Below are 16,126 nucleotides of genomic sequence, written 5' to 3'. Positions count from 1 at the left end.
TATTTCTGAAATGCATTTTTTTTTTTTCCATTTACACAATGTGTTTGGTACTCGTGAGAATAATGGTACAAAGTTCACTCCATAAAACTTTTCCAAAGCTCCACATATTGAATTCCTACTTTGTCAAACCCACCCAGCTGAACATTTCCTTTGTTTTTCCAAACTCACAGTTTATAAATGCGCTAATGAGAGGTTACCACCGCTCGAATAAGATCACGATGGTGAGGAAACATACTTTGGCTCTCAAACTTCAATCAAAGAAGGTTAATTCAGTGAAGTGAAAGCAGCTGGAGGTTTTTTTTTAAGGCAAAGTAAGTCTGTTCACATGCTGAGAGTTATCGCCATAGTTTGGTCTGCTGGAAACACAAATAGTGATCATTGGTTCACTCTGTTTGAAAGAAAAGACAGAAAAGTGAGAGCCCTAATCCATGTTTTTCCTCATACAAACAGACTGAACAGACACACTATGGCTGGTTTGGGTTACATTTCTGTGGTTTTCTTTAGGCACAAAGGAAAAGGATGCCTATGTTAACTTGATGTGGTTCCCTTTGTGCTCAACATCTGACGGAGATCACATTGACTGACACCCCACACACCTTAGCTGATCAGTGGTAACAGTCTCACTTCTAGTCTGCCAACCTTTTTGAAAATTGATCTCCTGCTTCTTTTGTTGTTTCTCAGTAGTAAGGCGAATCTTGGATTACATCCCCTTTAAACCAGACCAAACCAACGCAGGGCTGAAGGAAGACTAAAGATGGGGGGGGTTGTCCAGTCTGCAAACTCGGTAAGATGAGGGTAAATGGATTGGCTCTAAAGGTTGTGCGAGGTAGAGGAGCGACAGGGCAGTAACAGTTTACTAAACGAAATAAGACAAAGAGATCAGGGGAGCTAATCCAGCATCAAGCCCTAATATAATCCCTGAAGCAGGAATAGACTGTGGGGCTCAGCAGAGGATTTGGCTCAGGTGTGCATGGACTCACAAATGGTTGAAGCGAAGAACTCCCAACAGTCCCTAAAGGTTTGGCAGTAAATGACTCCAGCTGTGGTAAACCGCAGATCTTCTTAAAAGTAAAATACTACTTCATGATGAAGCTAATCTAATATTAGGATTAAGCATTGTTAAAAGTTATGATATCAAGGCCTGTTTATATTCCCCTTAGCTACAGGAGTTCCCCATTCGCTCATAGTCATAAAAGGCAAATGCTTCAAGCATTAAGCATTTCTGAGCAGGAGATCTAGTTTTACAGCTATAGTAAGGAGGCTTTTTCTACATCAAGATCACTATCATAGGTCTGGCATGTCTTAAACTTCGCCTGACATCTCATTTCATTTGGTATTTAGTGAATAATGTCAGATTTCATAAATTTTTTGCTTATTTAAAAGAATTGGCATTGATTTAGTCACAAGAAATAGCTCTGGTTGTCTGCTCGGTGAACAGTAGCTCAAATGGGAGCGCAGTGCCAGAAAAGTGTCCTACATTTGTATGTCACATGCAGTTTCTTCCTGTTTATCTTTCTAAACCAAGAAACTGCTTTGCAAAACAACATCATCCAACAGAGAGCAGACTTTAGGTTGAATAAACATCATTTTTTTCATGAAGTTCTCATGTTTTGAAGAAAATCTGACATTGAAGGACCGGGAAGGGTCTGTGGTCGCCAATGGCTGTTACCAATTCAGCAGATCTGGGACGAGCTCACGCTCCAGCACCGGCGAAGGAGGATTGTAAGTCTTACGCACAACACAATCTGTATTCTATTGTGATCGTGATCTTGTTAATCTCCAGAAAATCCTGCTGTCTCTCGTGCCAACTAGCAATAGGGGTTAATGGAGGCGGGTCTTCTCTCTCTCTCTCTCTCCTGAGGCTAAAAGGAAAGTTCACCAAGATCCACAAAACTCTGAAAACTCATCTGGAGATCCACATTTATACCATAGCTTCCAAATAGCATTTGATTTTCTGGGAGTTTCTTTTGTGTTATTGCTCTAAAATTGTGTTAACAAACATTATCATCTCTAGAACCAGTTACTTTAAGATCAACTGAGACAGTTACACTCTGATCAGTCTTCCTCAGATTAAAAGATGAACCAAAAAAGGCTGCATGCTTAATTCACATTAACCGCATTTGTAGAGCTAAAACCACGCTGGATTTTACAAAAAATGGGAAGATATCTAGTAGGTGTTTTCTGACGCCATCCTAAATATTGGGTCAGGGTTTCGAAACAGCCTGATTTTGTCAGCAGCACCTAAACAGAGTTAATGTTAATGTCATATTATATTTGCAATCAAAGAAGACATTTTGTAAATTTGAAAAATATAAGATATATATGAGATACCTGTTTTTCTATAAGATTTTCTTCAAAGGTTTATTTTTTTATGGATTATATTTTGTTTTTATTTCAATTTAAAAATAATAGTTTTTTGATTAAAACATTTATGTAACAAATTTCACTCCATAAAAACAGGAACAATCCAAACAAAATGAATTCAATGAAAAAAAACAAAAGACCTCATCTCTCATCCTTATTAACAGTGATTTCCTGTCACTCAACCGAGAGAAACACCTAAATGGAGAACACCTGGAAGAGTTGAAGAAGCCTTCAATAGAGTTTGTTTATATTCACAACACACATAATTTCAAGGCTCCTTACAGCTGAACCAGATGTTGTCAGGAGTCAGATGTTGTCTTTTTGACTTCTGCAATTCTACACAGCTCAGTTATATTGCAAAGAAATCTTCTAATTTGCAGACTTACAATATTTATTATTCAATGAGAAACTGGATGATTGGGAAAACAAATACAGTGTAAAGTATTGTTACCTTGAGATACTTTCATCTGTTAGACAAAATCTCAAACCAAACACAACTCTTTGTCACTCTAAGTATCCAGATGTTACCTAGAAATGTGCTTTTACCACTAATGACTCCACCCCCCTAAACACCAAAAAATAAACGTTATAATATCCACAGCAAAGTCTGAAATTTGTTTAAATAGGACATAAATCCTTTTAAATTGCATAAAATAGACAGCAAAAATGTGTATATTAGCTTAGCGCTTTACTGCCCTGCATAAAAATACTGTGATTGATTGTTAAACATGTTTGCTGAATAAAAACGATGCAGAAACATCATTAGGTAGAATTGATCAAGCTATTCAAGTTTTAGTTGATCTGATCACACATTACTGTTATTTCCTAAACCCTGCTAACCTACATTAGAACACGATTCTAAGACTTTTCTGCATAAAACTCCATGGCAAGAAAATTGGATAATGAGAGACTTCAGTGTCCAGGACGTCATTGAGCTAATGTGTTACACTCACAATACTGCAAACAAGATTAGTTAATGACTTGATTTGTGATAATTAGATTGATTTGTTTTGTCTCACAGAAACCTGGTAGCAGCAAGCGGATTATGCTGGTATAAATGAGTCAACTCCATCCATCTTCTGCAGCGTATCCATAAGAGTCATGGGGGGCTGGTGCCTATCTCCAGCAGACAGGCACCAGACTAAGAGAACTTAGAGACTCCAATTAATGTTTTAATCGTGTTTTTGGACGTTAGCGTACTAGGAGAGGGGCTATGGATGAACTGGAAGAACAATACTCCCTGCAGAAAAAGCGATGCATGCACCTGAAATCAGACCCAGGACCCTTGCTGCAAGGTAGCAATGCTACTAAATGCGCCATCGTGCAGCTGAAATTTTGTCCTGTCCAATATTGCTTTCTCCTTCTCCATTTACATGATAAGATTGACACAATGATAACAATTGTTACACCAGTCTTAATTTAAAGAAGAAGAAACAAAAAAATGTATTTCACTTCATCTGGATGGTATTACATCTGCCTCAGATAAAATATAAAAAGACATGGTGTTATATTTGATCCGGTCTTGTCATTTAAATACCATTTAAAAGGTTTCCAGGACTTCCTTCTTTAATCTCCCGAATATTGCAAAAATCAGACATATTGTGGTACTTCAAGACTGGACTATTGTAATTCTTTAGTATCAGGATGTCCACAAACTGTAGTTAAAAGCCTTCAGCTGATCCAAAATGCTGCAGACAGAGTTCAGATAAAAAAAATTTAAAAGCAAGGTCATATTTCCTTTGTTTTAGCTCCCTTCATTAGCTTTCTGTTAAATTCAAAGTAGAATTTAGAATCTTTAAAGTCTTAAATGGCCAAGCTCCATCTTATATCAGAGATCTGATTGTTCCTTATGTTCCTAACAGAGCACTTCGCTCTCAATCTGCAGGTTCACTAGTGGTTCCTACAATTTCTAAGAGTAGAATGGGAGGCAGATCTTTTAGTTATCAGGCTCCTCTCCTGTGGAACCAACTACCAGTTTTAGCCCGTGAGGCAGACACCTTGTCTACTTTTAAGGCTAGGCTTAAAACTTTCGTTTTTGATAAAGCTTATAGTTAGAGTGGCTCAGGTTATCCTGAGCTATCTCTATAGTTATGCTGCTATAGGCTTAGACTTCTGGAGGACATAGGGACCCCCATTTCATCATTCTGCTTCATTCTATCTCTATTCTCCTATTCTGCAGAATCTGTTAGTTCAATCTCTAACGTTCTGCTCTCTCTGCTTTCCCTCAGAGTAGCTTTGCCTCGTCTGTTCCTGTTTGGCTGTGACGCCATCCTGGAAAGAAACATCAGCTGTGCTGCTTCCATCAACACCCATCAGTCCTAGTCAGTGTAGCAGAGACATTGTCCACTTTTAGGTCTAGGCTTAAAACTTTCCTTTTTGATAAAGCTTATAGTTAGAGTGGCTCAGGTTATCCTGAGCTATCTCTATAGTTATGCTGCTATAGGCTTAGACTGCTGGAAGACATAGGGACCAGTTTTCATAATTTTGCTTTATTCTACTCCTATTGTTGCATTCTGTGGTGTTGGTTCATACACTAAATGTATGTTCTCTCTGCTTTTACTAGTAATCATAGCTATCTGGCAGGGCACCCTGTTCATCCTGAAGGAAGGCATCAGCTGGACTACAACTACCAAAACTATCATAATAGATGGTAGTTGGGACTGTTTTTCAGTGCTTGGTCCTTCTTCTCTCCTAGCTGTGGAATCAGAATTTACTATGACTAACTGTATGTGCTCTCTTGTATCCGTTTTGATATGGAAACTGGCTCAGAGGCCATCTGCTTGACTGTTTCTTTTCTACTGTTGTCTTTTCTCCCAGAAAGTATTTATGGATCTGTGCCTCTATGTTTCTCTTGTATGTCTACTTATGTGTTATTAAAACCCAGTGAGGCTCTGCGGAAGGCTGTCACTGAAATGCTCTGTGTGAGGGATTGCTGTAGAGTCTAGAGAAGTGGATCCTGAAAAGTCAATGACAGGATAAAATCAGCTGGATTTCCTTGTGTAGAAAACTTTTACCAAAACTGACTGTATGATTGATTAAGTTGTCTTTGTAAATGGCCTTGAGGTGACAAGTGTACATTTGTGCTACATAAATGAACTGAATTAAATTGAACAAGAAGTCCCTGAAACTGCCATGTCCTGAAAATTAAATGTTCAGGAAATTTCCTGACCTTAAATAACAGATTAGTGTTGCAGCCAAAGGAATCCTGAGTCTTAATGTTTGGTGATTTATGAGTTTGCTGATGAAATAATTGATTTTACTTGTCAGAAGAAAAAAAAAACTGAATGTAAAACGTGATTACTGTTTTCTTAGCTACTATTATCTAACAGAAATAAGGAACACAGTGACATGTAATGAGGAGAGCAAGGCCCGTTTCAGCAAATACTATTGAGCTTGTGAAGCCTGATTACTTACTTGTACTTAATGATTTATGATTGTACGGCTTAGATGAATAATATAGGCTGATTTTTCAATGTCATATAGAAAAAGAACAGAAATACAGTGAGATTTTGATGGTAAAGAAAGGGGATCAAGCTGTAAGTTCAGATAATATACCTTAACTTTGTCTGTTTCGTTAATCTTTAAAAAAAACAAAAATCAGGTCTTTTTGCTCAACCAAGGTCCAAAAATGCAACTCTCATTTTAGGATTATTTGAGAGATATCTAATGCAGTCCAAATGGGTTAAAAGAATTAAAAGAGTTTTGCTAAAAAATAGGTAGATTATTGATTTCAGAAAATGGGGATTACCCTCTGGTATAAATTCCTGGAATGCCAGAGATTAACCTTATGGAAAGAAAGTAACATAAAATGTAGGCCTCCTGTGTGGGGTGACTGCTTGCCATTCATCTCTGTCCTTTTTCCTGCTTCATCATCTTAATGCTGTTAAATCTTGACATAAAGACAGGAAACACATCACAGATTCATATACCGTGACCATTAAAGCTCCCAGGGATCTTCTCGTCTTAGAAGACATCCATCACAGGATGGACTCCTTACAGCTCTGTGATTAATGCTTATCATACAAGACAAATTTAAGTACAGTATAAGGCAGCCAAAATCAGACTTCTAACTAAAAAATAAAAATAATGGTTTGCATGCTGATAAAAGCGTTCATTTTTATTTTAAACGGTTTAGTTTTCAAGGTTTTTTCAGTTTTAGATTACAGGTAGGATTAGTGTCATGTTAGCGTCGAGGTCCAACCAAATATATGAGCAAGAATAGATGATTGGATATTCGTGCTTCTTAACAGCAGCCTTCTACCCCTCTGGTCATCCTTAAACATCTGCCAGATCAAATATCAAAGGTGGCCACATCAGTCTGTGCATGTGTCACACCAAGGTGTATCTTTCACGGGAGATAATGTCTGTTGCCTGTTAGCATGGTGTTTCAACTTAAAGGAACCTTGAACACAGCATGTGGGGTGTTTCTGCAGGGAGGGGTCAACAGGGTGAGAGTTCACCACGAAGCCCTGCAGGTTTTCTATCTTTGCAGAGATAAAAAAGAAAGAAAGTGATATTTTTAGCTAGAGGGCAACACTTTTTCTTCTATTGATTTTTGCATTTGCCAGAATATAGATAGTAGCGCAAATAAATGTTTAAACAAATTTCTGTAGGATATTTTAAAGATATATATACAGTATATGACCTATATAATAGGAAGCATCAGTTGTACCTGAGAATGCAAGAAAAGGCAAGTATGGAGGCTTTTGGTAATTGATACAGTAAATATTTTGGAATAATTCACCTACAGGGTTAGGGTGAAGGTTATTGGGAAAGAAAAGTCCAGACATGTGTCCTCACACTTTCACTGAGCACAAAGATCAATCTACTCCACATCCTTGCAGTGTGTTTGGCTCTAACTAGTCATAAGAATGTGCAGCACATAAACACTGTGCTAAATGTGTAAACCATCTCAGGGACTGCAAAACTGCAAGTGTTGGATTGGAGGAAAAGCAAACACAGAGGGAAGGATTGAAAATTTGCTGGGAATAATCTCAAATATCAGAACCACTGAGGGAATATAAAGGTATTGTGACAGGAAACTTATGGAATCTGCTAATAACAACACCATCATTGTATAGGTGCTTGACCCAGGACTGTATTGACATAAATCTTTAAATTGTTTTAAAATACTTGAGCCCCACTTGACTTTATTTTCAAAAGGCTTTGGCGTTCAGAAAACCAATGACAACAGAGAAGAACCATTGGTGAGTGCTTTTAGAGCCGTAGCGAGGGATGGGTGGACTGCTGCTCTTTCAGAGAGTAACTTTACTGGTTTAGACACTGGTATATGGGGTAAGATTACTGTCAAGATTACTGTCAAAGTTAACGCATCTGCAGCGTAGGGGTTTAAATTTGTAAATGTAAAATAGTGTAAAAAGGTTTAGGTTTGTGTTTGTTAGTTGTCACGAACTCAAAGATACATTTGCCATCAGATCATCTGTGAGAATAAAAGATAAGAACCATGAAGTTACAAAGTAACAACTTTACATCACTAAAATTACAAATACAAACCAGAAATCATCTTGTATTTGTAAATTTGTGATTTTTATTCCTAGACTTTTGATTTGTACTTAAAACTTTCTGATTCTTACTCATAATTTTGTAAGTCGTACTCATAAATAAGTTTTTTTGTATGTTCAAATTTGTACTCATAGATTTATGATTCACACTTGTAGACTTGCAGGTTGTACTTGTACATTAGTTACTAATACTCGTAAAGAATCAACTCAAAAATCGTTTTATTTGTAATTGTAAATTTGCGATTGCTCTCACAGATTTATAAATTTACGCTTGTAGATTGTACAAAAATGTAGTTGTAAATTTGTGATCAGTACTTAGAAGTTTGTTTGATATATAATACATATATAAGCTGTACTTGCATTGTTGATAAGTGTTTACTTATTCATAAGATCTAAACTTATCTTATGTCACATGTATCTTTCAGTTGACGACAAGTAACAATCCTACTTTAATTACATTATTAACTCTCATTTAAAAATTCAGAACTCTACGCTTAAATTTATAGTCTTGGTTATATTACCTCATACTGGTACTTCTGCTGCCTCACTGCCATTCTGGAAATCTCCTTTTATACAATTTCCTAAGTGCCTTCAGTTTTGATTGATTGCTAAACATAGCTAAACAAATAGCTGTATCCATTTTATATATATAATTTGTTAGTGTTAGTTTGTAAGTAACAGTATTTAGGCTAAAATTTAATATATACTGCAAAAAGATTAGGTAATGAGAGCTCACAAATTCAACAAAACCTGTTTTCAGAAATTGAAACTGCACTTCAAGGGTTAAATAAAAATTGAACACCTCTGCAAAAATGGATGGATGGATGGATGGATGGATGGATGGATGGATGGATGGATGGATGGATGGATTGGTGGATGGATGGATGGATGGATGGATGGATGGATGGATGGATTGGTGGATGGATGGATGGATTGGTGGATGGATGGATGGATTGGTGGCTGGATGGATGGATGGATTGATGGATGGATGGATGGATGGATGGATGGATTGGTGGATGGATGGATGGATGGATTGGTGGATGGATGGATTGGTGGATGGATGGATTGGTGGATGGATGGATGGATGGATGGATGGATGGATGGATGGATTGGTGGATGGATGGATGGATGGATGGATGGGTGGATGGGTGGATGGATGGATGGATGGATGGATTGGTGGATGGATGGATGGATTGGTGGATGGATGGATGGATGGATGGATTGGTGGATGGATGGATGGATGGATTGGTGGATGGATGGATTGGTGGATGGATGGATGGATGGATGGATGGATTGGTGGATGGATGGATGGATTGGTGGATGGATGGATGGATTGGTGGATGGATGGATGGATTGGTGGGTGGATGGATGGATGGATTGGTGGATGGATGGATGGATGGATGGATGGATTGGTGGATGGATGGATTGGTGGATGGATGGATGGATTGGTGGATGGATGGATGATGGATTGGTGGATGGATGGATGGATTGGTGGATGGATGGATGGATGGATGGATTGGTGGATGATGGATTGGTGGATGGATGGATGGATTGGTGGATGGATGGATGGATTGGTGGATGGATGGATTTGTGAATGGATGGATGGATGGATGGATGATGGAAGATGGATGAAAGATGGATGGATGGATGGATGGATGGAAGGATGAAAGATGGATGGATGGATGGATGGATGGATGGATGGATGGATTGGTGGATGGATGGATTGGTGGATGGATGGATGGATTGGTGGATGGATGGATGGATGAAAGATGGATGGATAGATGATGGAAGATGGATGGATAGAAGGATGAAAGATGGATGGATGGATGGATGGATGGATGGATTGTTGGATGGGTGGATGGATGGATGGATGGATGGATAGATTGGTGGATGGATGGATGGATTGGTGGATGGATGGATTGGTGGATGGATGGATGGATGGATGGAAGATGCATTGGTGGATGGATGGATGGATGGATGAAAGATGGATGGATAGATGATGGAAGATGGATGGATAGATGATGGAAGATGGCTGGATGGATGGATGAAAGATGGATGGATGGATGGATAGATAGATGAAAGATGGATGGAAGGATGGATGGATGGAAGATGCATTGGTGGATGGATGGATGGATGGATTGATGAAAGATGGATGGATGGATGAAAAATGGATGGATGGATGAAAGATGGATGGAAGATGGATGGATGATGAATAGATGGATGGATGGATGGATGGATGGATGGATGGATGGATGGGTGGATGAAAGATGGATGGATGGATGGATGGATGGATGCGTGGATGGATGGATGGATGGATGGATGCGTGGATGGATGGATGGATGGATGGGTGGATGAAAGATGGATGGATGGATGGATGGATGTTTCCTACACTGAACATCCCTTCAGCCATACTGGTCTTGTCTAAAGCAGCTGAACTGGTCATGACCTTATTACCAGTTATCCAATTTCAGCCCCTCTGGCCATTAGTCACTTCTATCATGAACTTCAGGCTACCGTTCTTTGAAGCTTGGACTTCAGAGCTGTTGTCCCAATTAGTCCTTGTAACTAATGTTTAGATGGGATTCCCCTTTACTGAGGAGAAAATATCTGAAAGAAATCTAATTTTCCTGCATGAAGGCAGTCATGACATGTCATGATCAACTTAAAGCAGTCTGCCTATTCCGAGGCATTTTCCCTGTGAATTCCAGGAAATGGGAATCATGCCTTCTAACAAGCAAGCGACATGGCGTAAAACTAAATGCAACTCCTCACACACAGACCCAGCCGTTTCTGGGAGTGTAACTCTGAACTAATAACATAATAAATACGTCCATTACTGTTTGTTCAAAGTTCAGTTACTGAGACCATTTCTATTGAGAACCAGTTTGCTCTGTTCTTGATCTTTGGCCTTCTTACGTCTCGGCACAGCCGGCGCAATCAGCTAGAAAGTTACACATTCCTGTTTTTTCTTTGTACATCTGACGGATTTACAGCAGCTAACTGGACATCCGGTGCCTTTACTAAAGCATTTTATCAGGTTTCAAATACAAACTCTTTATTACTCAATGGATTGTGAAATAAAGAGAGTGAAATAGAGTCATTCAGCTAAGGTGTCAGAGGTTTGTCTGAGTAGATTAAACAGTAAACAGCTTCATAAAGACATAGAAACAGGACAGATGAGCGAGGGAGAAGTTAAAAGCATATTTCCCATAATTCAACCAACAAAAATTTGATTAAATTCAACATTAACCTCTTACACCCTCAGGGGGTATAAATAAATTGCTACCTGACAAAAACACACAAAAGTAAATAACTTATAGCCTCACAGCTATTAGATTTAAGAAGAAACTTTTGGTACCTCTGTAAAGGTAAGATGTCATATAATGGTTTTCTGGTGTCAGCACCATTGTAGCTTTGACCCTGCCTGAAATATTAGGGACAAAATACAAAATATTTTGCATTTTTTGAACCTCACCAAAATTTTCTTTGAAATAAACATTGCAAAACACTACCAAAATATTATTTATAGCACAAAAAAGTAGTACAGACTTTTAAATCTAAATGTTGTGTAAAAATATGCCAAATTTGGACTCAATCACATGAATAATATTTATTTTAGAATGGTATTAGTGAGAAATTTCTTAGGCGGAGAGGCCATTTTGGCACATTTATCCAAAAATGTCACCAAACTGTGCCAAATGTGTTTTTTACATCAATACTGGGGGTTTGTTAAAATTACGAGGTCACGTAGCAGCTGGACCCGCCGGTGGGTTTTACAAGATGTAAAACATTATGGCAAACATCTAGTCAGTTTTTAAAGCCTAAACTTACTGTAGAAAGAACCCTAATTACAACATCCTCTTGTTAGGACATAGAAGTGGAAGTACCATGCTGTGGGAATGCTTTTATTGCAACAGTAACTAGCACCTCTATATGTCCCAAGGTTATCCTTTTCTGTAGAAAAGCATAAAGCGGGTGCAGCAGCTGATAAGAGTTGATGGAGCTAAAAGCAATCCTGTCCATCAGAAAATATAAAACCAGGACAGCGGTTCAACCTTCAAGCCAGACAATGACCAGAAACATACAGCAGGAACTAAAAAGAAGTGGTTTCAATCAGTTTATAGACACATCAGAATGAGGTTGAGTTTTTTTCTGCAAAGAGGAGAAGATCTATAATCACTAGATGGAGATTTATCTGAAAGTTAGATAAGAACTGAATATGCTGCTGCTCCTTTAGGTTTAAATAAAAAAAGCAATGAGTTTTCTTCCCAGGAACTTCCTATTAGCTCCTCCCATAATGTATTGAAAACCCCAGCTCTCCATTTTGTTTTCTTTCCATGTGTTTTAAAAGCAGCTGGCTCAGAGGGAGGGAAGCCATTACTGGAGTAATAGTAACAGTCATCTCCTTCCTTATTTTGCCCCTAAGTCAACTCATTTGGAGGCATCTGCCACAACAGAAAGGCATCCAGCTAAAGGGGCCCCCGACGCCCACTCACGCGCGCCATTACGCAGAGCGGGTTACATTACTTTAACTTTCCCATATTTACTTTTCTGTTTTTCTGTTCTTTTTTTTATGTTTTTGCTCGTTTTTATGTGCGTCATGTTGCACCTGCTGCAAAAAAAAAAAAAAAAAAAAAAAAGGTTCACTCTTGGAGCCTATTTATCCGTTCTGTACGACGGAGTATTAGGGCCACACATGAAGAGAAAAAATATTTTTGCCATGACGAGATTAAACTCGCCATTTCGAGAATAAAGTTGAAATGTCTTGTTGAGTTTAATCTCGACGTGTCGACTTTAAACTCGCCCTGTCGACTTTAAACTCGCCATTTCGAGAATAAAGTTGATATATCGTGGCGACTTTAATCTCGACATTCCAAAGTTTGGAGAAAAGAGCAACCGCGCTCCACAGCTGCAGTCTGCGTTTTAAGAGTGAAGGTAGTCTTTGACGTGCTGCAACTGTATAATCATCACAGGAAGTACAATTTGACCAAATCATCTACACAAGGCATGTCTGATTCTGGATTCTGTGCATGTAACCTGTGCAGCGGTTGGCTCTCTTGAACTAATTTCAACTTTATTGTCGACACGTCGAGATTAAACTCAACATGACATTTCAACTTTATTCTCGAAATGTCGACTTTAAAGTCGACATGTCGAGTTTATTCTCGTCATGGCAAAAATATTTTTTCTCTTCATGTGGGGCCCTAATACTCCGTCGTAGTTCTGCGCTCTTTGCTTTCACCAATATTTATTTAGTAGGAGCGGGTTTAGAGGAGAGAAGAGATATCGGACGCATACAGAAGTTGTTTGGGGAGTCATCAGATCAGTTTTCACACATACTAACCTCACACAGGGGCCACAATTAGCGCGTGGGGGGGGGGGGGGGGGGGAAGCGGCGCAACCTGAAGCGCTTCCGTGCGCACTCAGCCAAATCCTCTCCCAGCAGCAGAAGCAGGCAGCACCCGCCTCACGACTGCTTTGGCTTTAAAAACAACAACAACAACAGAGTCCCTGACTTTGGTGTGCATGTGTCAGGGTGTGTGCATGTGTGTGTGTTTGGAAATACCCATCCCTTTTGTCTACCTGTACACAGCAGGAGAGGCGAGTAAAATGAGTGCGTCCCCGCTGTCCTGCCTTGAGGCGCACGATGCGCGTCTCACATTATACTTTCTTTTCTCTCTGGAGTTTAAAAATAACTTTGCATTTAGTGTCTCTTTTTTTTATTAAATTTATAGGAACATCCAAAAGAAAAGCATTTAAAGTATTTTTCGAGCCAGAACTGGATTCCAGAAACTTTTCTCAACCTTCAAAACTCCAACTCTGGCTAAACCAGCTGGCATTTAAAATAAAAGCGCTTTTCAAAAACTTTTTTTGCAGAAATAGTTTCTATTCTCTGTTTCTTCTTGGTCCAGTTTTAAAAGGGTGGAAAAGAAGTTGGCGCACAGAAGAAGCGCCGCAGTGAAATAAATAAATGACAGCTCCTACCGTAATAAAGGTAACCATAGCATCGGCGGGTTAGTATCCAACAGAGTCGACATGAATGTGATTAATTCTCATACAGAATCTTTTGGCGAAAACGTCTGAGGACTGCCTCCTGTCAGTGCGCCACACTGGATCTGAGTGAGAGAGGAGAAGATCAGGGTGTGCGCAATCCTCTTCTCTCTCTCTCCTCCCTCTCCTCTCTCTCTCTGAAGGACAGATGGCTGTTGGCGCAGATCAATGGCGCATCACCTCTGGCCGTGGTGTCACTGCAGAGCCTGCTGACAGAAATGAGAACATCCAATTAGAAACGTGTGTTTGAAGTGAGGCCCTCATTTTGGGATAAAACTAAAGTCACGCACACAACTCTTTAGTTGTTGTTTCTTTAGGCTAAACGCAGGGGCGGAGCTAGATGGGGGGCCAGGGGTGGTGGCAGTAATACTCTCAAGTTGAATATTCACTTTTTTTTTTTTTTTGGTAGCTAATTATACACATAAATATACTAACTGTTAGGAATCCAGTTTGTGTGGGTTGTTTTGTGTTTGTCTCTTCCTCCACCACCAGGTGGTGCCCTGTCCTCTTTGGTCCTCCTGCACACCTGCAGCTCATTGGTTCATCACTGAGGAGTATTTGAGCCATTGACTGCCGCTACCTCGACGTCAGAGTGTTTGCCAGTTTTGGGTACTCCAAGCTGTGATTAGCTGAGTCTAACCTGTGCTTAGTGTCTCTGAGACTAATTGTGTTTTTTGTCTTTGCTTTTTGGCAGGAAGCCTTCCCGCTGACTGGAAGTTTTGGCCTTCTCCCCCAGGAAAGATATTTTGTGTTCACACTGAGGTGGGGAAAGGTTTCCACACGATCCGTTCAAGTACAGTAGGAAAACTAAGTGGCAGTCCGCTCTCATACTCCTCAGGGTCCAACTTTACCAACCTGACCTCCCTCCAACGAGTTGCTCTCCCTCTGGAAAACTCACACATTCTGGATTCAAGGCTTTGACTGAGATCCCCTCCTATTTGAGTCCCTTTTCCCTCCATGCTTAAAGGAATAGTACACCCAAAACTGTAGCGTCGTGAGCGCGCATGTGCGCGCTTTCAGGAAATCCTATACACTACTGTTTATGCTCTAAAAACATTCTAAAGGACTTCGTTTCGAGTAAATTCTGGATCCTACCCACTCAGGACAGTTGGAATACATTGGACGAGCAGTATGGAGGAATATTGACACGTTTTTTGTGGACTTTTATGGACCTTTCTGTCTCGGTCACCATAGACCTCCATTATTTGAATGTCAGCAGACAGCAAGAAGCCTCCCAGATCTCCAGATGCATTTGAGATATCAAAAAAGTACTCCAGAGTGTTGTTCAGCATGGGGGTGAGTAGAAAATGAAGGCTAATCATGTTTTGGGTGTACTATTCCTTTAAGAGCTCTGTTCAGTTTCCTACGGCTATTGACACCATGTCTTCTATCTAGAAATGACAGATGTTTAAAGATAAGGCTGTAGGAAAGTATAGTTTGTATTTATTTCAAAAATATGGATGTTTATCTCATTTATTTTCCTGTTGAAACAGTGTAGATTGACCCTGAGATTCTGGCACCTATCCGCTTTCGGCCAACCCTCAGTGTACATTGGTTTTTGCCTGGCCATCTTTTTAAAAAATTTCTGGCTACGCCCCTGCTAAAAAGAACAAAACCTTACTAAAAAGTGTGCTTATTTTATAAGCACACTTAAAAACATAATAATAAAAAAAAGAAAATAAACTTTCATATTAATAGTGGAGTACTATGATACTTACCTAAGTTAGTGGCTTACATAAACAGTCAGGGGCGGAGCTAGATAGGGGCACTGGGCTCCCTTACAGCATTATCATTGTCCTATGAGGAGGTGGAAATAGAGCAAAAAATATATTAATAAATATATATACATTATATTATTATAATCAGTTCTCATTAATAAGAGTAGAAATTAAAAATTTGATAAAATAATGGTTTATACGGAAACATTATAAATCAAACTATTCCATCACTTATTCATAAAGGCATTTACATGCTTCATATTTTAGTTTTGTTACATTGTTTATAAATGGCAAATTACAAACATAAAACACAAATGTACTTAAATATGTTTGAATATATATTGATTTATTGGTCCATGCTCATACTAAGAGCAACTGTTCCTTTTGGGCTTTAAGTGGAGAGAATGTGGTCTAGAAAATATAAATTTGAAATTAATGCAATTTGTTAGACTTAATCTGATCAACATAAAT

At 39.1% G+C, this 16,126-nt stretch overlaps 1 protein-coding gene across 1 annotated transcript in view; it reads right to left on the bottom strand.

Annotated features, from left to right (window-relative positions):
* The window catches only part of ntf3 (neurotrophin 3), a 58,861-nt gene extending 44,894 nt beyond the window's left edge, over positions 1-13,967 (bottom strand). The window contains exon 1 of the mRNA XM_038281918.1: positions 13,872-13,967. Coding sequence (XP_038137846.1) covers positions 13,872-13,889 — 18 coding nt within the window. The 5' untranslated portion in view covers positions 13,890-13,967. The remainder of the gene's footprint in view (positions 1-13,871) is intronic.
* Positions 13,968-16,126: the final 2,159 nt, after the last annotated feature.

Source organism: Cyprinodon tularosa, unplaced genomic scaffold (assembly GCF_016077235.1).
Source record: "Cyprinodon tularosa strain WSP-4 unplaced genomic scaffold, ASM1607723v1 ctg177, whole genome shotgun sequence".
NCBI lineage: Eukaryota > Metazoa > Chordata > Actinopteri > Cyprinodontiformes > Cyprinodontidae > Cyprinodon > Cyprinodon tularosa.
This window is presented reverse-complemented; position numbering and strand designations above follow the sequence as displayed.